This window comes from Sus scrofa, chromosome 17 (assembly GCF_000003025.6).
Source record: "Sus scrofa isolate TJ Tabasco breed Duroc chromosome 17, Sscrofa11.1, whole genome shotgun sequence".
NCBI classification, from domain to species: Eukaryota; Metazoa; Chordata; class Mammalia; order Artiodactyla; family Suidae; genus Sus; species Sus scrofa.
This window is the reverse complement of record NC_010459.5, coordinates 22,590,635-22,615,857: the sequence shown is the minus strand read 5'-3', so window position 1 is coordinate 22,615,857 and position 25,223 is coordinate 22,590,635. Positions and strand designations below refer to the sequence as shown.

Here is a 25,223-nt window from a genome sequence, read left to right as displayed (position 1 = left end):
TTGAAAAAGACTCACATTTTTAGATTAAGCTCACTGAGTGCCAAGCAAGTAAACAGAAAAGACCCATTCTGAGAAAATGATGGTAAAATTTTAATATTCATGAATAATCAGAAAATCCTAAAGGCTTCTAAAGAGAAAAAATAGATTATTCACAAGGGGGAAAAAATACGTTGACTTTAAACTCACTAGCGACATTGTGTACAGAAAGATGTTGGAGAAATATTTTCTTAGTACTGAGGCAAAATGATTTTGAATCTAGAATTGTATAATCTGACAAAATATCAGATAAATATAATGGCCAAATAAGACATTTCAGACAAGCATGGATTCTAAAAATTTATTACCCATGAATTTTAGCTGAAAGGTTGACTAGAAGATATGCTCCAGCAAAATAAAACACATATTCAAGAGCAATGTCAAAAATCAATGGTAAGCAAAGAAATATTTAAGACTTAGGGTCAGTCATTTTAACTTTTCAAAATATAACAATCACTTTATTTTTTAAAATTCCTTTCATAGAAGCAACAGAAATTACAAAATAGCTGGGAATCAATTTAATAAAAAGAGAACCAAGTCATACATGAGTAATAAAAGTGAAATTTTTCTGAAGGCCATTAACAAGAAAATCTAAATAAATTAAGGCTGTACACCTGAAGGAATCTAAATATTGTAAATATGCCAGGCCTTTCTAAATTGACATGTAAATCCAATGCAATCCCAGTGGAAATATCAACACATTTTTTTGGTTTTTTTTCATTGAAGTATATAGTTGATTTACAATGATATGTTAATTTCTACTGTATGTATGATTCAGTGATACATTCTTTTTCATATTCTTTTCCATTATTCATTACATTAAATATAGTTCCCTGTGCTATATAGTAGGACCTTGTTGTTTATTCATTCTGTATATAATAGTTTGCCTCTGTTAACCCCAGACTTGTGGTTGCCGAGAGGGAGGAGGATGGGAGTGGGATAAACCACAAGTTTGTTTCTATCTTTGCAACTCATCTTTAAAATGAATCTGAGAACCTTACTCTAAAATTTATCTAGAAAAGAAATTATACCAGAATTCCCAAGATAAATTTTTAAAAGAGGAACAATAGAGTGTGTTTTGTGTATGTGTACCAGTACAGAGAGGTTCTTGCTCAATCAGTTATAAAATATGCAATTATAAATCTGCAGTAATTAGAATACTGGCAGAAGAATAGAGAGCTAGAGCAAGAAAACAGAACAGAAAGTTTTTAAATGGACCAATGTACAAACCGGAATTTAATACTTGGGAGTTCCTGTTGTGGCTCAGCAAGTTACAAACCTCACTAGTATCCATGAGGCTGTGGATTCAATCCCTGGCCTTACTCAGTGGGTTAAGGATCCAGCATTGCTATGAGCTGTAGTGTAGGTTGCAGATGTGGCTCAGATCCCACGTTGCTGTAGCTGTGGCTTACACCAGCAGCTGCAGCTCCAATTAGACCCCTAGCCTAAGAAGTTCCATATGCCACAGGTGTGGCCCTAAAAAAAGAGAAAAGAATTGAGTACCTGAAGGGAGGTTTTTCAAGGCAATGGATAGATTTGACTATAATGAATGCTGCTGTCAAAATGTCCATTCATTTAAGGGAAAAAGTCACATATATTTCATACCAGTCACAAAAGTTGATTCCAGCTGGTTTAAAAATTTAAGCAGTAAAAGCAAAATTTTTTTAAAAAGTGAAGGAAATACAGGAGAATGTTTATTCAAATGATTGGTAAGAAAGCCTTCTTGCACAAGACACACACACAAAGTTTTTAAGTGAAAAAAGACTGATAATTTTTTTTGGCCACACCATGGCATATGAACATTCCCCAGGGATCAAATTTGAGCCACAGCTGCAACCTATGCCACAGCTGTGGCAACACGGGATCCTTAACCCACTGCACCAGGCAGGGATTGAACCCATGCTGATGCAAAGACAACACTGGATCCTTAACCTGCTGTACCACAGCAGGAACTCCAAGATTGATAATTTCGACTGCATAAGAATATAAAACCTCTGCTACAAAGGACACTATAAACAGTTAAAAGGTGAACAACAGATGGACAAATATATTTACACTATATCCACCAATCAAATAATACCCAGAATACATTAAGAACTCATAAAGATATGTATTTTTAAAAGCCTGACAGAAAGATAGGCAAAATATCTAACAAGTTCCTTGGAAAGGTTATACAGATATCCCTAAATGTGAAAAGATTATTAATCTTGCCAGTAATTGTGCAGATAGATAACAATGAAATACCAGTATCATGCAATAAATGGACAAAAATTGAAAAGTATTAGAGTGATGAAAAATTAATATTCTAATATACCATGTGTAGAAGTTTAAGAGTAGCTTTTTGGGGAATGCCAATTAGCCATTGTCTAGTTAAAATTTACATTGGGCATATTCTCAAATGAGCAAATCTATTTCTTGTTGTCTACTCTAGCTAACCTTTATACGTGTTTCATAGGATATGTTCAAAGTTATCCATTACAGTATTGTTTATAATTGCAAAGTCATTGAAACATCGTAAATGTCTATCCATTAAATGATTGACTGTAACACCATTGTAGAAATGACTCTCTTCCAAACCTGAAATTCTGGATTTTATTTTATAGCATGTTAGAAGTCCCCAAGAATGTAATGATTAACAAAGAATTCCTACATATAAACATAACTAATTTCTTATCTCCCCATTCACCACATTTTGAACATTACCTCAAGTGCTTATAGTATCAAGGTTACTATATGTTTCTAAGATCTCATACATAGTTTTATACTAGTATAGCTTTATCTATATTTGTATTAAAATAAACAAAATATAACAAAATATGGAAGCTTTAGGAATTTTTCTATTTAGTAGTACCAGGTGAAATATCTGTCTTTAAACTTCTGTCAGTTTTAGTGCCCATTGCATGAATTATTTAAGTAATACTTTTAATTACCCCAAGTTATATATTTAGATCACTAGAGATGACAAGACGTGGTAGTGGGCATAAATGCCTTACCCAAGATCAAATAGTACATCCATTAACACAGAAAACCAAGACTAGAATTAAAGACTTCTGAATTCTGTTATCGTGCTCTGCTGATAATCCAGATTTCTTTTTCCTCAAAGAGAGACGACACACTGATAATGTAAAGACATTAGAGCTAAAAGCTTCAAGAGTTCTAAACCTGCTTTGAAACTAGTTCTTATAACATGGAGAAAATATCATCTATATCAGGTTGCTAAAGTAATTGGTCAGTTACTTCTCTGGGTTCAATCAATCAATCCATCAATCACATATGCATGAAAACGTATGAACTAAAAGCACCTTTAGCCCAATCAGCCTATTCCCAAATTTGTAACATTCTAATAGTTAAGTAATATGGATGAAGAGTCTCTTAGTTCAGCTAAGAGGAAAAAATGACAATATTACACACATGTGTCATCTTTGTTTTTGAAAAACAGACTATTATATAAAGATTTAAAAATAACATAACCTCATGAATAGAACTACTTAATTCAAAGTTGTTGCAGAGATGAAGCATAGCAACGGTAAAAAAAAAAAAAAAATGAAGAGGAAAACCACATCGTTGTGTAAAAGTTTTAAAAAGATTTGCCTTTATGGATATGTAATTTAATTTGACAGTTCCAAGCCTGAGATTCTTTGATTCTACATTTTCACAAGTAACTTTAAAAGCATTTTGGTTGAATTTTAGATCCAAGAGCAGAATTATAAGCTTTCTTATAGCAAAACTGCATGTTTTTTTCATTTTATTTCAATATGGGAAGTGCTTTTCTCACAGATTCTGGTACCACTTGATTTTAAAAGATAAGCCATAGGGAAAGGAGAAAATGAAGGGAATTGATATTTGCTATTTTGCAGCCATATATTTATTAAAATATCACACATTACGTTTTAATTCTGTGTCTTCACTTCAAGACACAGAATTAAAACGTAATGTGTGATATTTTAATAAAATATTTAATAAATATATACCAATGCATTCCTTTTTTATAGAAAACTGAGAGGTTAAATAAAATATCCAAGGTCACATGGCTAAGTAAGGACATATGAAATGTTATTTCTAAATATCATTCTTGATGTTTTCCAAAGCTAAATATCTCACAAAACAAGGTAATAAGTGACCTAAAATCATATTTGTTTTTAAGCAAATTTTAATAATGTTTAGTCTCTTCAGCAGGAATTGCCAAAATTAAAATGAAGAAAACTTTCAAAATAGTAGTCAGTAACTAATGAAGCAGACATTATTTGGATTTGAAAAATAGTTGTGAATGTGGATTTCAACCTAATTATGGAGGAAACTGGAAGTCAAAATAAAGAGTTAGTCTTTGTAAAATAAAACTTAATGGGTTTCCAAGCAGATGTGTGCCTTGCTGAAAACAGTACTCAGGGAAATTATTCTGAGGGTATATGTAAGTTAGATTAAAATTTAAAAAATCATGATTAAATCCATTAGGAGGCTGTTGTAATAATGCAGGCATGAAATGAAGAGGATGTGATTTATGCTATGCGTTCCAAGGGAAACCAAATATTCACCCCCTCAACAATCCTTCTGGCAGAATTTTCTCTGGACCCTTATAGGTACCAACTCTCCCTCCTCTCACTCCTACATGTCCACAGCTGACTACTCATTTTGGTTCATCTACTCACATCACTTCCCACCCTGACCTGCTCCAGGATTTAGTCCCAGGTTTTGGAACTGTCCTTGTTTACAGGTTTGTCTCTCATTGTCTCACCTCTGCCATCCTGGATTGCTTCTCTGGATTCTTCTGTGACCGTGTTTATCTCCTTTCCAATCACAGTTTAATTCCCAGGATTTTACTTCTTAAGTGGAATCAGCACATTATTCTTCCTAGTTCCTGACCTAGTTCACTCACTGCCTCTCCAATTCAAAGTCATTGCTGACCCTGCCTAACTCTTAGATCATGCCAGAGAGAAAAGGTGAGACCTGCGTGTTGAGAATATACCGTGGTTAGTGGATATAAAACCAAAGAGGAACTCTAGAATAGGGGTTTGAAAGGAAGAAGGATAGTATAAAGTCGCAGAAGTGAGCTTACTACCAGGGTCTGAAAGAAAGTTCAGAAAGGAAGCAATGGCTAATATTTTTATACCAAATGAATCAGCTGAAGATCTAAATGAGCCATAAAGTGCCATTTTAGAGCACTAGGACAGGAGAATCCATAATATACTTTAGTTTTGTTTGTCATTGTTATGTATGTGAACAAAGAAACATATTTTTTTGGATCCAACTCCCCAGGCAGATCCTCCATAAAGTACAGAAGAGTTTTTTTTCTGAACCTCAGTCAGTGAAGGAACAGCCACCTTGACTGGTGTCCCAAGGCTCATTTAAAGGAAGATAAACCATGTCCTGGAAAGAAAGAAAGTGAGCCACATTGGGAGAATGAATGGTAAAGCCAGGAGTAACTGTGTTTTGAGACTTTCATGAGAAAATGTATCTGAAAAGAACTGTGATCAAGGCAATATTTGGGGGTATTACTATTTTTTTTTTTTGGCATTTCTTGGGCCGCTCCCACGGCATATGGAGGTTCCCAGGTTAGGGGTCTAATCGGAGCTGTAGCCACCAGCCTATGCCAGAGGCACAGCAATGCAGGATCCGAGCAGCGTCTGCAACCTACACCACAGCTCACGGCAATGCCGGATCGTTAACCCACTGAGCAAGGGCAGGGACCAAACCCGCAACCTCATGGTTCCTAGTCGGATTCGTTAACCACTGCACCACAACGGGAACTCCGGTATTATTTTTTCTAATCCTTTTCTCAGTGCTATAAATATATATGTTTTATTTTGGCATCACCTATTGGTCTAATGTGGCTTCTGGGAATTGAGAATTCTACCCAAGGAGTCCTAGTAGGCTGAAGAGACAAACTTGTTTCAGTTATCAGTTGCTTCATAACAAACAACCCAAAACTTACAGGTTCAAAATAATGATTTATTATTTGTCACAATTCTCTTTGTGTTTCCTGGGTGATTTTTCTGCTGTTCTCACCTAGGATCACTCATGCAGCTTCACACAGCTGGTGGTCAGTAGGGACCACCGAGTCTCTCTCTCCACGTAACCTACTACCCTTGGCTTTTTCAGGACTTGGTGATTGCAAGGCATTTTTCCAAGAGGGTAGAAGAGGCTGAAAGGCTCAAGGACTAGCCTTGGAAGTTAAACTGTGACATCTGCCAAATTTCTGTTGGTCAAAGCAAGTCACAAGAGTAACCCATCATTGAAAAAGATACATGTGCTGCTATGCTCATTGCAGCACTATTTACAATAGCCAAGACATAGAGGCAACCTAAATGTCCATGGACAGATAAATGTATTAAGAAAATGTGGTATATATACACAATGGAACACTACTCAGCCATAAAAAGAACAAAATAATGCCATTTGCAGCAACACGAATGGAACTAGAGATTCTCATACTAAGTAAGCCAGAAAGAGAAAGACAAATACCATATGATATCACTTATATCTGGAATCTAATATACAGCACAAGTGAATCTTTCTACACAAAAGAAACAAACTCATGGACTTGGAGAACCGACTTGTGTTTGCCAAGGGGGAAGGGGAGGGAGTGGGATGAACTGGGAGTTTGGGGTTAGTAGATGCAAACTATTGCATTTGGAGTGGATAAGCAATGAGATCCTACTGTATAGCACAGGGAACTATATCTAGTTACTTGTGATGGAACATGATGGAGGATAATGTGAGAAAAAGAATACATATATGTGTGTGTATATGTATATATATATATGCATATATATGACTGGGTCACTTTGCTGTACAGCAGAAATTGACAGAACATTGTAAATCAGCTATAACAGAAAAAATAAAAATCTTTAAAAAAAAGAGCAGGGAAAATAATCTCCATATCTTGAGCAGAGTATTGGGCAAAGTCACTTTATAAAAGGGGATGAATATGGGTGGTTGTGATTCACAAGGAGCTGTTATTATAACAATCTCCAACAGTCTACCCTCAGGCCTCATGTGATTCTCCTCCTTCCCAAATTGCCCAAATCTCATTCAGTCACAGTGTCAGGCTCAGAATCCATGATCTCAAAATCTGCATCTGGTCAAGATGTCAATATGCTCCTTGGGTTCAGTTATTAGATTCAGATACCTGTACTCTGGAAGATAGAAAAACTACACTACACTAGACACTGCTGTTCAAAAAAGGGAAGAAATGTACAATGGTTACTGGTCTATGACAATTTGGAAATCTCACCAGGTGCATGTTGGCAGGTTTCTGCACTCCAGGAGCAGGTGGTGTTCCTTGATTAGGACCCAGTTTTACTCTCTTGCAGTAGTCCCTTCATCTTTTATTCTCCTAGCCTCTGGACAACACCCTCTCAGTCCCTTGCTTTGCCCTCTTAGTTGTCCTTCCTTCTCCATAAGAAATGACCCAAGTTTGTGGGAGTTCCATTGTGGCTCAGCGGTAATGAACCCGATTAGTATCCATGAGGACACCAGTTCAATCCCTGGCCTCGCTCGGTGGATTAAGGATTCAGTATTGCCATGAGCAATGGGGTAGGTCACAGTGAGCTGCTGTGTAGGTCATAGATCGCTAGGATCTGGCATTGCTTTGGCTGTGATGTAGGCTGGTAGCTACAGCCCCGATTCTAGCCCTAGCCTGGGAACTTCTATATGCCACAGGTGTGGCCCTAAAAAGACAAAAGAAAAGAGAAATGATCCAAGTTTGTAGCTGAGTATCTTTCCCATCCTGCTTCCTACTCATTTATTTACTTTTTTTCTGTGTCTGTACATTCTGTGCATACTATAATTTTATTCTCTGTACTTTGGGGAATGTAATATGGGAATATACATTGCTTTTTTCCAGTTTATTTTTTCTAGCTGTGATAATGGAATTTAAAAATTAAAAATAAAAATTAGTAGACATTTCCCGTGACTTAATATTGGTCACACTGTCTGATTTATAATACACAAATATAATTAGACTAAGTAATTTGTTTTGAAGAAAATGCTTTGAGAAAGAAGTCATATTATAGCAAAGTATTAATTAATAAATTCTAATAGTGTATATTAAGTCTCTAACAATACCTTATTTACCCTAGTTCTTTGAAAATTCATATTTACATGTACTACTATCTTGAAGGCATCCAAAATCCTTTATTTTTTATTTATTTATTTATTTTTTTTGTCTTTTTGCTATTTCTTGGGCTGCTCCCGCGGCATATGGAGTTTCCCAGGCTAGGGGTCTAATCAGAGCTGTAGCTGCCAGCCTATGCCAGAGCCACAGCAACTTGGGATCCGAGCCGCGTCTGCAACCTACACCACAGCTCACAGCAACGCCGGATCGTTAACCCACTGAGCAATGGCAGGGATCAAACCCGCAACCTCATGGTTCCTAGTCGGATTCGTTAACCACTGCGCCACGACGGGAACTCCCTAAAGTCCTTCAAAGAAGACTTTGTATAATAATTATTTTTATGTATATAGCTGACATATATATTCTATATTCTATATTTTATACAAAATATATAAATGTAATATATAAATATATTATATATCTATATATTTTGTATACATATAATGTTATATATTATAATAAATAGTATTATATATAACATATTTTATATTTATGTATTTTATATGTATAGCTGGCATGCATATAGCACTGAGTATTATTACTGTGCTAAATACTTTATATGAATTTTCTCATCTGATTATCATGACACATTAAGGAAATGTGTACAAAATTAGGATTTGAACACAGCCACAGCCCTGTTTGACTCAAAGGCCATGTGGTGGACCATGATGCTATGTTGCCTCTGATAATGAGTATCCATGGCCCCAAAATGATCACATGACAAACCTGTGATGAAGAAAGTATCATTTATGGAGTTCCTGTCTTGGCACAGTGGAAACAAATCTGACTAGGAACCATGATGTTGCAGGTTCTGATCCCTGGCCTCGCTCGGTGGGTTAAGGATCTGGCATTGCTGTGAACTGTGGTGTGTGAGCTGTGGTGTAGGTTGCAGACATGGCTCCGATCTGGTGTTGCTGTGACTCTGACGTAAGCCAGCAGCAACAGCTCTGATTAGACCCCTAGCCTGGGAACCTCCATATGTGGTGGGTGCAGCCCTAAAAAAACAAAAGACCAAAAAAAAAAAAAAAAAAAGAAAGTATCACTTGTAATAAACATTTTTTGGTATAGTTTATTTTACATGCTGAATCCAAAAAGCAATCTTAGTGTATATAATAGTATGAAATATATATAATCTTTGAAATGTTTTCATATGCTTTATACTAATGCATTTGTCACTTTGCAGTTATTCTGATTTTTAATTAGAATTTGCCAACAGTTTCTCTAATTTTACAGAGGACTAAATATCAAACAGCCTGAGGTCAGTTTCTGTAAGGTCTGGCTTATGAAGTAAACAGAATTGTGAGGCCAAGTGCTAAAGTTCATCAATGAGAGGAAGAATAAAATGTATCAAATTAATAGATAAAATGTCAGCGATAACATTATAAATTCATAACCTGCTCTTAAAGTACAAGTTTGCCACTTTTTGAAATATAAAATCTTGACACCCTATGTTCATCTTGAGTTTGTAAAATGTGAATATTATCATATACATGCATATTTTACTTTAGTAAATATATGGGATCATTTTTGCTGTGCATCAAGTAATTCTTCAGTAATTGAAACCGCAATACTAATAAAGTAGTTGACATGTCATGACGTGTCACCCCATTACATCAAGTTCAAAATCATATTTTTCTAAGTATGTTAATAAATTTCCATTACTATGCAAAAATGAAATATATCAATGATTATAAGTGTGTTCTATATGGTATATGTACTCTATTCATTATAAAAAGATTCATTAAAAATTGCTTGTTAAAATTATTTTCTCAAATTTCAAAGTCTGATATAATTATACTACTTTACATTTCTCAGATACTTATAGCATTCAACTACCATATGGATGAGTCCATAAAAATTTAAAAGTGTATTCCCTCTTCTATATTTTAATATTCTCTATTACTAGATGGTATTTATTTATAGAGATACATTTTAATTAAATTCTAGCTGGGAAAGTTTTCCACTGTTGTACTTAGCTCCATTATTTGTAGAACTCCTTCATGTTATCTTAATGTCAAGCAGCTTGATTAAAGTATTTAGATTATCTCTGGTGTCAAGTTACATCTTTAAAAATTATCAGTGAAGGAATTACTTTATGACATTATTAGCAACATTAAATTGTAAATTATTTTAAACTATTATTCTTAGAATTCTAAAAGTTATTCAAAAAGCTTTTTACAAGAAAGTGTACTTAGTGAAATTTTTAAAATAAAATGTTTTTGTAGTTTATAAAAATGTTTTTATTTTGCAGATATTGAAGCAGAAAGACATAATAAAGACCAAAAAGAAAGAAATATCACCACACAGGTAACTATTTTGCTAAATCATTATATTTTTCCAGTACAAAATTTAAGCTATCAGCATTATTAGTAGTATTTATTCAGCATGCTGAGAATCTTAAACAACTAATTTTTAACATTGTTTCTGTTCTTTTTTTCATTCCCAATCAATATTTTTTGTTCTTTCATATTCAAATATTTATTCATTTCACTGTAAGAAGATAAGAATGCCATTAGTCCTGAGCTTTCATATAAGCCATGGCCTGTCTGAGGTCCTAAATAAATACCAAGACAAAAAGGACAGAGACCAGTCTGGCTTATAGAGTCACAGATGTTTATTAACCTTAGGATGTCTCTGACATCTTGAAAGAATTCAACATTTTAGTTTACTCTCAACCCAGCAACCAGCATAATACTGTAAATGTTAAGTCATTTCAAGTTACTCCTTTAGTGGCTTCCCATCTCACACCAGGTAAAATCTTCCCTAACAGGCTCTGTGGTCTCTGGCCCCACTGTCTTTTCTCTGACATCATCTCCCTTACACACAACATTCTAATCAACACTGGGTTCTGTGCTATTCCTCAGAAATTCCAAGTATGTGCCCACCTTTCTGTTCTTTTTGCCTGGAATGTCCTTAAACCCAGATATCAATTTGGCTCCTCTCCTTCACTTCCTTCAAGTCTCTGCTCAAATGTCATCTTTTTGGAGGGTCCTCCCCTGGACATTCTGTAAAGTTGCAAATCACTTTATCTAAAATTGCTAACTCTATCACAATACCTTCTATCTCCCTTTCTTGCTGTATTTTTCCTCTCAGAATTACCATCATGTAACAAACCATGTTTTGCCGTGTTTGTTGTCACTCTCCCTCCACTACAATATAAACTACATGAGTGCAGGGTGTTTTGTCTGTCTTGCTCATTGCTGTTATCCGGTAACTAGAACAGTGCCTGGCACATAGCAGGTACTCAATAAATGTTTATTGAATTAATGAATAAATCTTAAAGATTAAAGAAGTCAACTTTAAAAAATGTTTATGTAAATCAAAAACTCTCTACATTGCAACATTTCTAACCCCCCCCAAATTTAGCTCTTCACCATTACCATAACTACTGCATCCCATAATTAGCAGTGGGATTATTATCTGCAGAAATAGAAGTGATCTTGGCACAAAGCCCAGTTTGTCCTTGAGCAGGTGGAGATTGAAGGACATCGGATTCATCAGGTCATCTTGTTTTCCTTGGTATCTTGTGAAATGCATTGCCTTCCCTATAACATATAAAAGCCCCCACTGGATTCTAGCAGCTCCTTACTGCTTGGGATCAAGGATGGCTGCTCAGGCCCCTAAGTGTGTGTCCTCCCCAGTGCCCAGCACTAATAGATGAGCTCTATATAGTAAATATGGGAAAGGACCCCAGCTCTACCCATGTATAGTCAAGCAAAAAAGAAAACTATAATCTATACTGGAATCTTAGAATACTGGAAAACAAGAGCGCTATCTTCATGTCAAAGATGGAAAGATGGGAGTTCCCGTCGTGGCGCAGTGGTTAACGAATCCGACTAGGAACCATGGGGTTGCGGGTTCGGTCCCTGCCCTTGCTCAGTGGGTTATCGATCTGGCGTTGCCACGAGCTGTGGTGTGGGTCGCAGACACGGCTTGGATCCCATGTTGCTGTGGCTCTGGCGTAGGCCGGTGGCTACGGCTCCGATTGGACCCCTAGCCTGGGAATCTTCACATGCCGCGGGAGCGGCCCAGGAAATAGCAAAAAGACAAAAAAAATAAATTAAAAAAAAAAATAAAAATGGAAAGATGGGAAAACATGCCAGGGTGGCCTGTTTGTAGATTGTATATCTCTCCCAATTCCCCTAGAGTTTCATCTTTTTTTTTTACTTTCCTCAGAACCAACCTCACAGAGCACAGACTGTGGTAGTGAAAAGACAAAAAACTGTAAATGCCTCTAATGCAAAGTCCCCTTATGTCCATGCTTTACTACAGCCAAGATAAAATGACCTTAACTCACTAAACTTGCCATATTGTTTCATGACTCCTTTGTAATAAATAGGATATTATCTGGCTGAAAACAACCCCCATCCCTACTCCCATTATAGACATGGTAAACTCTGGTTAACTTTCATAATAATTATTATTTGCCCTATAATTTTTTGAACACTCAGTTAAAAATAGCTACACTTTCCCTAGGTTTTCTCTTTCTGGCTTTAAAACTTCAAAATCCACAAAAAAATATCAACTCCTCCATTCTCCCAACATACACTTTCTAAAACGACACATACACACTTTAAAAATTGTTTAAAGAGGAGTTCCCGTTGTGGCGCAGTGGTTAACGAATCCAACTAGGAACCATGAGGTTGCCGGTTCGGTCCCTGCCCTTGCTCAGTGGGTTAACGATCCGGCGTTGCCTTGAGCTGTGGTGTAGGTTGCAGACGCGGCTTGGATCCCGCGTTGCTGTGGCTCTGGCGTAGGCCGGTGGCTACAGCTTCGATTAGACCCCTAGCCTGGGAACCTCCATATGCCGCAGGAGCGGCCCAAGAGATAGCAACAACAACAACAAAAAGACAAAAAGACAAAAAAAAAAAAAAAAATTGTTTAAAGACACTTTGTTTTGTGTTAAGGATCTAATATTTTCAGGAATTCTGAGTATTACTTCCTTCGGCATTAAAGATGCTTGTGATCACGGAGGAGGCAAACTCTCAGTATCTAATGTACTACCAGGGAGTAACTTAGGTCCCAAAAGGGTGCAATTCAGGTGTCCAGTTGAGGGACCATTATGACAAACACCACCACCACCAAGAGCAACAACAAAAAAAACCCTCTGAAAACAAGGAAGAGGCAGTCCAGCTCACAGCACTATGCAGTTTCACCAGAGTTCCCAGTGTCTTCTCTTCCTAAGCAGACACATTCTGATTGTTTTTGAGAGCAATACCTTGGTCCAATAGATAGATTTTTTTTACGCATTTTGACACCTTGATTTATATCTTACAGTTATGTAATACTTTAAACTTTATGAAACCTCTTCACAAATACTATTCATTCCTCCAAACATTTCTGTGAAGAAAGTTAATTAGTTATTAAATGGTTAATTATTATTCTCCCTTTACAGATTAGAATAACCAAGCCCGTTCAAATTTAAAAGATCTTTGTATTACAAATTTCATACATTCAACACAATGCCTACTGTGTACCAAATTCTGGAATTTGGAATTTCCAAAAAGTTCTGATTCTTAACTCTGTGAAACCTGCATTTGATATTGCTTTAACTTGACTGTGAACTTCTAAAGTATCTTTATGAACTTTTGCACATGTGGTAGATACAGTAAGGTTTACAGATTTAATTAAATATACTGCTACCTACTGTCCAAGACTTTATGAGATGGGTGGATTCTCAATCCCCTGGACTCTTTTATTTTTCTTCTAGTTACCTATCTTGGTTTCATTCTTGTCCAAATTCTACCTTTACCTTCATTTTAACTGAAATCTGGTTGCCTCCTGAGAACGTCTTTCCCTGCAGCCCCCTCAGGAATTTTCTACCATAATATAAGCACTGGTCCTAGTTGGGGTGATTTATCCTTCTTCCTCCCATTGCTCATGCTCATTGGGAGAATAATCAGAGATGGGGACAGAGAAGAAGCGCATGGTCTTTCTTTTCAGCTCTGCCCTTGTCATTATTTCTGGAGATTTCAGAATCCACTAATCCTAGCTTCTCAGTTCTGTTATCTAGGTCTTTTAGCTCCAAGAATTGCACCCTCCTCTCCATTATCTGGACTATGTCTTTTTCAAATTAACATTTCAAGCTTTCAAGTCTCTGATGACCACCTGGTGCTTTCCAGGTTACTCCATCAATACTTCATTCCCACCAAGACCTCAAATCTCTTTGTCCCTTTTATTGCTCATCTTTTCCCTCACATTCTTACTTCCCTTCTTACTTGGCTTAGAGTTGGTGGCTCATCACTATGGGACCACAATTTCTTTTCCAAAACCCTTAGGAACAAGTGTGATTCAGAAGTAAAGGTTTTTTGTTTTTTTGTTTTTTTGGTTTTTTTTGATTGTGGTAAAATATACATAACATAAAATTTACACCCAGCTATTTTAAATGTACAGTTCATTAGTGTTAAGTACATTCATTCACACTGTCATACAATCAGTTCCCAGAACTGTTTTCGTCTTTCAAAATAAACCTTATACGCATAAAATAACAACTCTCCATTCCTCCCCTCCTCTCAGTCCCTGACAACTACCAGGAAGTTTCGGCTTCTATGAATTTCATTACTCTTTGTGCTTCATATAAGTAGAATTGTACAATATTTGTCTTTTTGTGACTGCTGTATTTCACTTAGTATAATGTCCCAAAGTTTCATCCATGTCGTTAGCATGTGTCAGAATTTTCTTCCTTCTTAAGGCTAAGTTCCCATAGTATATTTATACCACATTTTGTCTATCCATTCATTTGTCAATGGCCACTTGGGTTGCTTATAACTTTTGGCTGTTGTGAATAATGCTGCTATGATCATGGGTGTACAAATAGTTCTTCGAGATCCTGCTTTCAGTTCTTTTGGGTATATACCCAAAAGTAGAATTGCTGGATCATATGTCAATTCTAATTTTAATTTTTCAGGGAACCATCATATTGTTTTCCATAGCAGCTACACAATTTTTACAGTCCCAGTAACAGTACACAAGAGTTCCACTTTCTCCACATCTTTGTAAACACTTGATATTTTCTGTGGGTTTTTTTTAATATAGTAGCTATCCTAATGGATGTGAGGTTGTATTCCATTGTTGTCTTGATTTCCATTTGCCTAATGGCTAGTGATGTTGAGCATATTTTCATGTGCTTTTGGCCATTTATATATCTTTTTGGATAAATGTCTATTCTAGGCCTTTCCCCATTTTTTAATAGAGTTGTTTGGATTTTTTTCATTTATTTGTTTTGGTTTTTGGCCATGCCCCTGGCATGCAAAAGTTCTTGAGCCAGGGGCTGAATCCAAGCCACAGCTCTAACCAGAGCTATAGCGGTGACAATGTTAGACCTTTAACCCATTGAGCCATGATTGAACTCCAGTTGTTTGGGTTTTGTTTTGTTCTGTTTTTGAGTTGTAAGAGCTCTTTATATGTTCTAGATACTAACCATATATTAACTTCTAATATATATGATTTGCTAATATTTTCTCCCTTGCATACATTGCCCTTTCACTCTGTTGCTAGTATCCTTGAATGCACAGAAGTTTTTTATTTTGATATATAGTCCAGTATATCTATTTTTGCTTTTGTTTCCTGAGCTTTTGGTGCTGTATCCAAGAAATCATTATGAAAGCCAAAGTCATGAAAAATTTTTCTTACATTTTCTTCTAGGAATTTCATAGTAGCAGGTCTTTTACAGTTAGGTCTTTTTAAAATTTTTATCAGAGTATAGTTGACTTCCATTCTTTTTACCCATATAGGTTATTACAGAATACTGAATAGATTGCCCTGTGCTATACACTAGATCCTTGTTAGTTATCTATTTTATACACAGTTAGTGCATATATATTAATCTCATCCTCCTAATTTATCCCCCCTGCCATGATTTCCCCTTTGGTAAGCATAAGTTTGATTTTAAAATTTGTGAGTTTGTTTCTGTTTTGTAAATAAATTCTTTTGTATCACTTTTATTAGATTCCACATATAAGTGATATCATATGATATTTGTCTTTCTCTGTCTGACTTGCCTCACTTAGTAAGATAATCTCATGGTTTTGCAAGTCTTAGCCACAGCAATCAGCCTTAGCAGGCTATCTTACTCTTTTTAACAAGAAGCAATTAAAAGTGTACCCTGTATTCAAGGACTGAGTTCGCTTGTGTGCTTATTTTGCTTTAAGGCAAAGAACCATAGGACTGAGTCCTTCTTTGGAAATGTTGCTAAGCACAAAGATCATGAGCTAGCCACAAATAAATTAGGATTAAATGTGCAGTGCGATAAATTCAACCTTCTTTCCTCCAATCCCTAAGATCATTTAGTTTCTCTTCAGAGAGGGTGCCCTTACCCTCCCTTTAAGAAGCTGTTACTTTGCTTTAAGAAAACTAGGGATCTCCTCAAAATAAAGAAATCACACATTCATTAGGATCTGCTCAAAGTATTCTCCTTGAAATGAGAACTACACTAAAAGTTTACAGCACATCTATAACTATTTGAGTGGATAAAACATGAAATATATTAATGTAGAATGATTTCAGCTTTAGATACTATGGAACTAGGAGCTACTGCTGACAAAGAAGGGAAGACACTGCAAGGTCTGAGCAAAGGGAGATCACTGTATGCCAGAGTGAAATGGAATTTTAGTTGGGCCTGGGAACAGGAGTGATATTTGGGGTAATAGGAAAGAAAGAACAATGAAAAATGAAAACTGTATAAGCAAAGGCTTAAGGAGATAGGAAAGAACCTGTTCTATTGGGGAAACAGGGAATAGAAGAGTTTGGCTGTTGCAGATGTTCTTGCAGATGTAGCAGCAGTAAGAAATAAGGTTACCATGACATTTTTAGGTCAGACTCTGAATGATCTTAGATTCTGGGCAAAGGAGTTTGATTTTATCCTGTTATCACTGAGAACTGTGGGCTTGTGCATTGGACAGGGATGTGTTCAAATGGATGCTTAAGAAAAACACATCCAGCATGAACCTTCTGGATACAGGGGAGCGATGAGGCAGGAGGGCTAGGTAAGAGATTATCAGATCACTGGGCCACTCTAAGTAAGAGCTATAGTCAGTCAGTCCCTAATGAGCCTTAGAAGTTTCAAACCATACTTCCAAAGCACATCCTTTAAACTTGGAGTTTGAAAATGTACTTTCAAAAACACACTTCCATTGGGTTTGCTGTTTGAAAGCTAAAAATACACGTGATTAGTCATACAACAGAAAATCCTGCCAGTAAAATCACTGAAATACATCCAGAAACCAACCACTATCACCACTTCCCCCTACCGTCTTCTTACTTGGCTGCCACCATCATTTCTCACCCAGTTTATTTCAATAATCTCCTCTTTCCCTCACTCTTTCTCCAACATATAATATTCTCCACACAGTAGTCAAGGTGACCCTTTTGAAATTTAAGTCAGTCGGTCTCACTCTTCTGCTCAGGACACTTCAAGGGTCTCTGCTTCACACAGAACATGATCGGCAGACTCAGAGCTGCCCCTCTGCCACATCATTTACCACCTTTCCTGAGGTTAAAGGAAAGTTCCTGGGCCAGGGATCAAACCTGCACCACAGCACTGACCTAAACCACAGTAGTGACAATGCCAGACCCTTAACCTGCTGAGCCAGGTTAACTCCCAATTTTCTTCACTTAGAGGAAGGTTGTATGACTAGCTCCCTCCTTCCCCACTTAGAGATCTACTCAAATGTTATCACAGAAGTTGTCCCTTATTATCCTGTACCAAATAACACCAACTTTTATCAATTCTATCCTCTTATTCTTATTTTTTTAAAAAAAACTTTTCTTATCTTCCCCACCAGAACATCAGTTTCATGAGGACAGAGCATATTTTTGTTTGTGGCAATCACCCCAGCTCTTAGAACAGGGCCTGTGATACATGCTCAATAACTATTTGGTATTGAATTATGTAATCTTCAGATGTCTTGAAGAGTTAGAGGAAGGCTCTGGGGTCTCCCGGGCCTCCCTGATATTTGCTTCAGCTGACTGTTGGTCTGCCCACTACCACTGTGTGAGAGAAGAATCAAATCAGGAAACAGCTTCTGAGAGTTTTCTTGTAGCACAGTGGGTTAAGATTCTGGAGTCACTGTAGCAGCTCTGGTTGCTTCTGTGGTGCAGGTTCAGTCCCTCGCCCAGGAACTTCCACATGCCATGGGCATAGCCAAAAAAAAAAAGAAAAGAAAAGAAAGAAAGGAACAGTCTCTGTAAAAGGAGGAGATGAAACACCAGACAGTCAGAGGTTTGTGCCAAGCTTGTACTGCCTCCTCAACCTCGCTGTTGGCTATCTTTGAACTGAAAAATTAAATTTCTTTTAGTAGCAATGACATATAATAATCCATTTGTACCAAAGAATGCTAGAGGCCCATCAAAATCCATGTCCTTTTCTTCATATTACCCAGATAGATTATGTTTCCCAGTTCCCCTTGCAGTTGGGTAGGGCCATGTGACAACTTCAGCCAATGTAAAACGCCTGTTAAAGAAAATTAAATAAGGCAAACCAAACAAACAAAGCCATAAAAACAAAAAAACAAAAAAAAAAACCCTTTCTACACAAGATCTTCTGTGCTCTTTCCCTTTTTCTGCTAGATATCAGTACTCAGGGGAACCTTGGGATCCATATGTGGAAGCTGGCACATCTTCTGTCTGCCTGGGTCCCTGAATGATAGCACAGAGCAGAGCTGCCACTGACCTGACTACCCGGCTGTGGATTCTGAGACATTGTACACTACTTATGTTATGTCAGTATGTTAACTGACATACAATATTTCTCATACACTTATACAAAAAAAAAATTCATTGCTGAAATTCCCTGATGGCTTAGCAGGTTAAAGGTCTGGCATTGTCACTATTGTGGTTCAGGTCAGTGCTGTGGTGCAGGTTTGATCCCTGGCCCAGGAACTTTCACATGCTGTGGGTGTGACCAAAAAAAAAGTCATTGCTGATGTGAAATTCAAATTTAACTGGGCATCTTGTATTTTTATTTGCTGAATCTGGCATCCCTACATTAAAAAGAATCACATTTAAAGTCCTTATATATCCATACAAAAACTTCTACATGAATATTATAGTAGCATTATTTATAATGGCTAAAATATGAAACAGTCCAAATGTCCATCAGCAGACACATGAATAAATAAAATGTAGTATATCCATATAAGGAATAACATTTGGCCATATAAAGGAATGAAGTATTGATATAGGCTACAACATGGATCAAACTGGAAAGCATTATGCTAAGTAAAAGAAATCAGTCATGAAAATCTATGCATGATATGATTTCATTCATATGAAAATCCAGAATGGGGGACTGGGTAAAGACACAAAACATTAATTAGTGCTTGCATGAGGCTGAGAGTAGAGGAAATGGGAGAATGGGGAGAATAATAGCTAAAGGACACATGGTTTCTTCTTGAAGTGACAAAAATGTTCTAAAATTGTTATAACGATTGCACAAATCTGTGACTATTCTAAAAACTGTTGAATTGTGCACATTAAATTTATGATACATTTGTGATACAGTATATGAATTATATCTGTCACGTTTAAAAAACTACATATGAAAAAAGTCAGCAAAAATGTTTTTCTTTTGTAGGTATCAGTGAAACAAGTCAAACATTTTTTATCGAATATATTGGAACGAAAAAAATCAATTAATGTAATCAAGAAGAAAGAAAATCTCTTAGAAGAAAAGAGTCAGCATACATTAAGAATAAGAGGAATTCGAAATAAAGATCTCTGGAAAAGAAATAAAAATTATTGTAAGTAGAACTCCCTCTCACAATGTAAATAAAAAAATGACTTCAGGTAATCCAAAATCAAATTTTAAAAATACTTGTCAAAAAGTTTTAGGATATAGTCATAAAGATTTATACAGGGATTTCCCTTCGCGGCTCAGCAATAACAAACCCTGCTAGTATCCATGAGGATGCAGGTTTGATCCCTGGCCTTGCTCAGTAGATTAAGGATCTGGCATTGCCATGAGCTATTGTATAGGGCAGCAGCTGCAGTTCCAATTCAGTCCCTAGCCTGGGAACTTCCATATGCTGCACTAGAAAAAAAAAATTTATACACAAAGGCCTTAAATTTTGTCAGCCTCCATTCCTTGACTTGATTTAGAATTTGTACTGATGATAATAAACAAGACTGATTATTAGGACTTATGGATTTTTTTTAATCTCAATTATATGAATAAAACATGTCATATCTGATCACAGGAACCTTCATATTTTAAAGAAAATTGAAGTTAATATAGTGCCTTTCTTCTACTCTAGCAACCTAAAACTCTGTCTAGAAAAGATGATGCCAGAATCCTCTAGCTCTTTAGCCAGTAAAGATGACATCTCTGCTAGATGATAGATTTCTCTGGCTGCAAAAAGAGTCTAGAAACTGTAAACAATGTCTCCATTGATTCTGTGTGGAGGAGTTAACTGCTCAATTATAAAATTTAAGGCTGGGAGTTCCCGTCGTGGCGCAGTGGTTAACGAATCCGACTAGGAACCATGAGGTTGCGGGTTCGGTCCCTGCCCTTGCTCAGTGGGTTAACCATCCGGTGTTGCCGTGAGCAGTGGTGTAGGTTGCAGACGCAGCTCAGATCTTGCGTTGCTGTGGCTCTGGCGTAGGCCGGCGGCTACAGCTCCGATTAGACCCCTGGCCTGGGAACCTCCATATGCCGTGGGAGAGGCCCAAGAAATAGCAAAAAGACCAAAAAAAAAATAAATAAATAAAATTTAAGGCTCATTTTTAACATTTAAGTCTGATATATGAAAGCTTTCTCTTTTCTAACAGATATATATGAATTTCTGTCGTTTGATATCCTATTTAAGAGAGAGAATCTTCTTTGGCAAAGAAAAATTAAGAATAGTTTTTGGAGTTCCTGCTGTGGCACAGTGGATTAAGGATCCCGTGTTGCCACATCTGTGGTATGGGTTGCAGCTGCAGCCCAGATTCAATTCCTGACCCAGGAACTTTCATATGCCGTGGGTCTAGACAGAAAAAAAAAAAAATCAGTTTTTAATGACATTATAAAAATTATATGTACATCTCTCTTTTTTTAATTTATTTTTTCTTGTTTTTTTATTTATTTTTTTTCCACTGTACAACATGGGGACCAAGTTACACATACATGTGTACATACTTTTTCCTCCCATTGTTGTGTTGCAATATAAGTATCTAGACATAGTTCTCAATGCTACACAGCAGGATCTCATTGTAAATCCATTGCAAGAGCAAGAGTTTGAATCTATTAACCCCAAGCTCCTGATCCCTCCCACTCCCTCCCTCTCCCCCCAGGCAGCCACAAGTCTATTCTCCAAGCCTATGATTTTCTTTTCTGTGGAAACGTTCATTTGTTCTGTATATTAGATTCCAGTCATAAGTGATATCATATGGTATTTGTCTTTCTCTTTCTGACTTCTCTTAGTATGAGAGTCTCTAGTTCCATCCATGTTGCTGCAAATGGCATGATGTCATCCTTTTTTATGGCTGAATAGTATTCTATTGTGTATATATACCACCTCTTCCGAATCCAATCATTGTCGATGGACGTTTGGGTTGTTTCCATGTCCTGGCTATTGTGAATAGTGCTGCAATGAACATGCGGGTGCATGTGTCTTTTTTAGGGAAAGTTTTATCCGGATGTATGTCCAAAAGTGGGATTGCTGGAACATATGATAGTTCTATGTATAGATTTCTAAAGTACCTCCATACTGTTCTCCATAGTGGCTGTACCAGCTTACATTCCCACCAACAGTGCCAGAGGGTTCCCTTTTCTCCACAGCCCCTCCAGCACTTGTTATTTGTGGACTTATTAATGATGGTCATTCTGACTGGTGTGAGGTGGTATCTCATGGTAGTTTTGATTTGCATTTCTCTAATAATAAGGGATGTTGAGCATTTTTTCATGTGCTTGTTGGCCATCTGTATATCTTCCTTGGAGAATGGTCTATTCAGGTCTTTTGCCCATTTTTCACTTGGGTGGTTGGCACCTTTGCTGTTGAGTTGTATAAGTTGCTTGTATGCTCTAGAGATTAAGCCCTTGTCCATTGCATCATTTGAAACTATTTTCTCCCATTCTGTAAGTTATCTTTTTGTTTTCTTCTTGGTTTCCTTTGCTGTGCAAGAGCTTTTCAGTTTGACTAGGTCCCATTGGTTTATTTTTGCTCTTATTTCTGTTGCTTTGGGAGACTGACCTGAGAAAACATTAGTAAGGTTGATGTCAGAGAATGTTTTGCCTATGTTCTCTTCCAGGACTTTGATGGCATCTTGTCTTACATTTAAGTCTTTAAGCCATTTTGAGTTTATTTTGGTGCATGGTGTGAGGGTGTGTTCTAGTTTCATTGCTTTGCATGCAGCTGTCCAGGTTTCCCAGCAATGCTTGCTGAATAGACTTTCTTTTTCCCATTTAATGCTCTTTCCTCCTTTGTCAAAGATTAATTGACCATAGGTATCAGAGTTTCTTTCTGGGTTCTCTCTTCTGTACCATTGGTCTATCACTTCTCGACCTTTTGACTAAGATCAAGTGTACCATTGGTCTGTCTGTCTGTTTTGATACCGGTACCACACTGTTTTGATGACTGTGGCTTTGTAATATTGCTTGAAGACTGGAAAGTTATGCCTCCTGCTTTGTTTCTGTTTCTCAGGATTGCTTTGGCAATTCTGGGTCTTTTGTGGTTCCATATAATTTTTTGGATTGCCTGTTCTGTATCTGTGAAAAATGTCATGGGTATTTTGATAGGGATTGCTTTGAATCTTTACATCTTTTTTAATTTCCTTGATTAATGTTTTATACTTCTCAGCATGTAAGTCCTTTACCTCTTTGGTCAGGTTTATTCCCAGGTATTTGATTTTTGGGGGTACAACTTTAAAAGGTATTATTGTATTTTTGTATTCCTTTTCTAATTTTTCATTGTTAGTATACAGAAATGCAACTGATTTCTGAATGTTAATCTTATATCCTGCTACTTTGCTGAATTTGTTAATCAGTTCACGTAGTTTTGGGGTTGAGTTCTTAGCGTTTTCTATGTCTAGTATCATGTCATCTGCATACAGTGACAGTTTTATCTCTTCTCTTCCTATATGGATGCCTTTTATTTCTTTTGTTTGTCTAACTGCTGTGGCTAGGTCTTCCAAAACTATGTTGAATAACAGTGGTGAGAGTGGGCATCCCTGTCTTGTTCCAAATTTGAGTGGGAAGGCTTTCATTTCTTCTCCAATGAGTATTATATTTACTCTGGGTTTGTCATAAATGGTTTTGATTATGTTCAGGAATGTTCCCTCTATACCCACTTTGGCGAGAGCTTTTATCATGAATGGATGTTGGACTTTGTCAGATGATTTTTCTACATCTATTGAGATGATCGAATGGTTTTTGACTTTTCTTTTGTTAATGGGGTGTATGATGTTGATTGATATGCATATATTGAACCATCCTTGTGAATCTGGGATGAACCCTACCTGGTCATGCTGTAGGATCTTTTTGACATGTTGTTGGATTTGATGGATAAAATTTTGTTGAGAATTTTTTCATCTATATTCATCAAAGATATTGGCCAATAGTTTTCTTTTTTGGTGGTATCTTTGTCTGGTTTTGGAATTAGGGTGATGGTGGGTCATCGAATATCTTTGGGAGTGTTCCTTCTTCTTCAACCTTTTGAAAAAGTTTAAGGAGAGTGGGCACCAGATCTTCTTTATGTTTGGTAGAATTCACCTGTGAAGCCATTTGGTCCTGGGCTTTTATTTGTAGGGAGTGTTTTTATGACATATTCAATTTCATTTCTAGTGATCGGTCTGTTCAGTTGGTCTGTTTCCTCTTGATTCAGTTTTGGCAGGCTGTAAGATTCTAGAAAGGTGTCCATTTCTTTCAGATTGTCAAATTTGTTGGCATATAGTTGTTCATAGTATTCTCTTATGGTTTTTTGTATTTCTTCTGTATCCGTTGTGATTTCTCCTTTCTCATTTCTAATTTTATTTATTTGGGTTCTTTCTCTCCTCTTCTTAATGAGTCTGGCCAGGGGTTTGTCAATTTTGTTTACCTTTTCAAAGAACCAGCTCTTGGTTTTATTAATTTTCTCTATTGTTTTTTGAGTCTCTATTTTATTGATTTCCTCTTTGATCGTATAATTTCCTTCCTTCTGCTGACTTTAGGTCTTTTTTGTTCTTTTTCTAATTAATTTATGTGGTGGGTTAAGTTGTCAATTTGGGATCTTTCTTCTTTTTTGTGGAAGGCCTGTATTGCTATGAATTTCCCTCTGAGCACTGCTTTTGCAGCATCCCATAAATTTTGAGCGGTTGTGCCTTATCGTTTGTCTTGAGATGTTTTTTAATTTCCTTCTTGATTTCCTCATTGACCCATTGGTTTTTTTTGTAGCATGTTGTTTAGTCTCCATGCAGTAGTTTTTTTCCTCACTTCTTTTCCTGTGGTTGATTTCTAGTTTCACACCATTGTGGTCAGAGAAGATACTTGAAATAATTTCTATGCTCCTAAATTTGTTGATTAGCTTTGTGCCCCAATATGTGATCATTTCTTGAAAATGTTCCGTGTGCACTTGAGAAGAATGTGTATTCTGACTTTTTTGGATGTAGTGTCCTGAAGATGTCAATTAAGTCTAACTTTTCCATTGTTTCCTTGAGGATCTCTGTTGCTTTAATGGTTTTCTGTTCAGAGACTCTGTCCATTGATGTGAGTGGGGTATTAAAGTCTCCTACTATGATTGTATTCCCATCAGTTTCTCCCTTTCTGTTGGTTAATATTTGTTGTATGTATTTGGATGCTCCTATGTTTGGGGCATGTATGTTGACAATGGTAATATCCTCTTCTTGAATTGATCCTTTAATCATTAAACAGTGTCCTTCATTGTCTTTCTTTATGGCTTTCATTTTAAAGTCTATTTTTTCTGATATGAGTATTGCAACTCCTGCTTTACTGTCATGTCCATTGGCATGAAATATTTTTTCCACCCCCTCACTTTCTATCTATAGGTGTCCTTTGTCCTAAGATGAGTTTCTTGTAGGCAGCAGATTGAAGGTTTTTGCTTTTTTATCCAGTCAGCCACTCTGTGTCTTTTGATTGGAGCATTCAGTCCATTGACATTTAAGG

At 36.7% G+C, this 25,223-nt stretch overlaps 1 protein-coding gene across 1 annotated transcript in view; it reads left to right on the top strand.

The window, feature by feature from the left end:
- The window catches only part of SEL1L2 (SEL1L2 ERAD E3 ligase adaptor subunit), a 100,009-nt gene continuing 75,199 nt past the window's right edge, over positions 414–25,223 (top strand). Inside the window, exons 1-3 of the mRNA XM_021078250.1 lie at positions 414–429; positions 10,407–10,456; positions 19,722–19,887. Of these exons, the coding sequence (XP_020933909.1) occupies positions 414–429; positions 10,407–10,456; positions 19,722–19,887 (232 nt within the window). The remainder of the gene's footprint in view (positions 430–10,406; positions 10,457–19,721; positions 19,888–25,223) is intronic.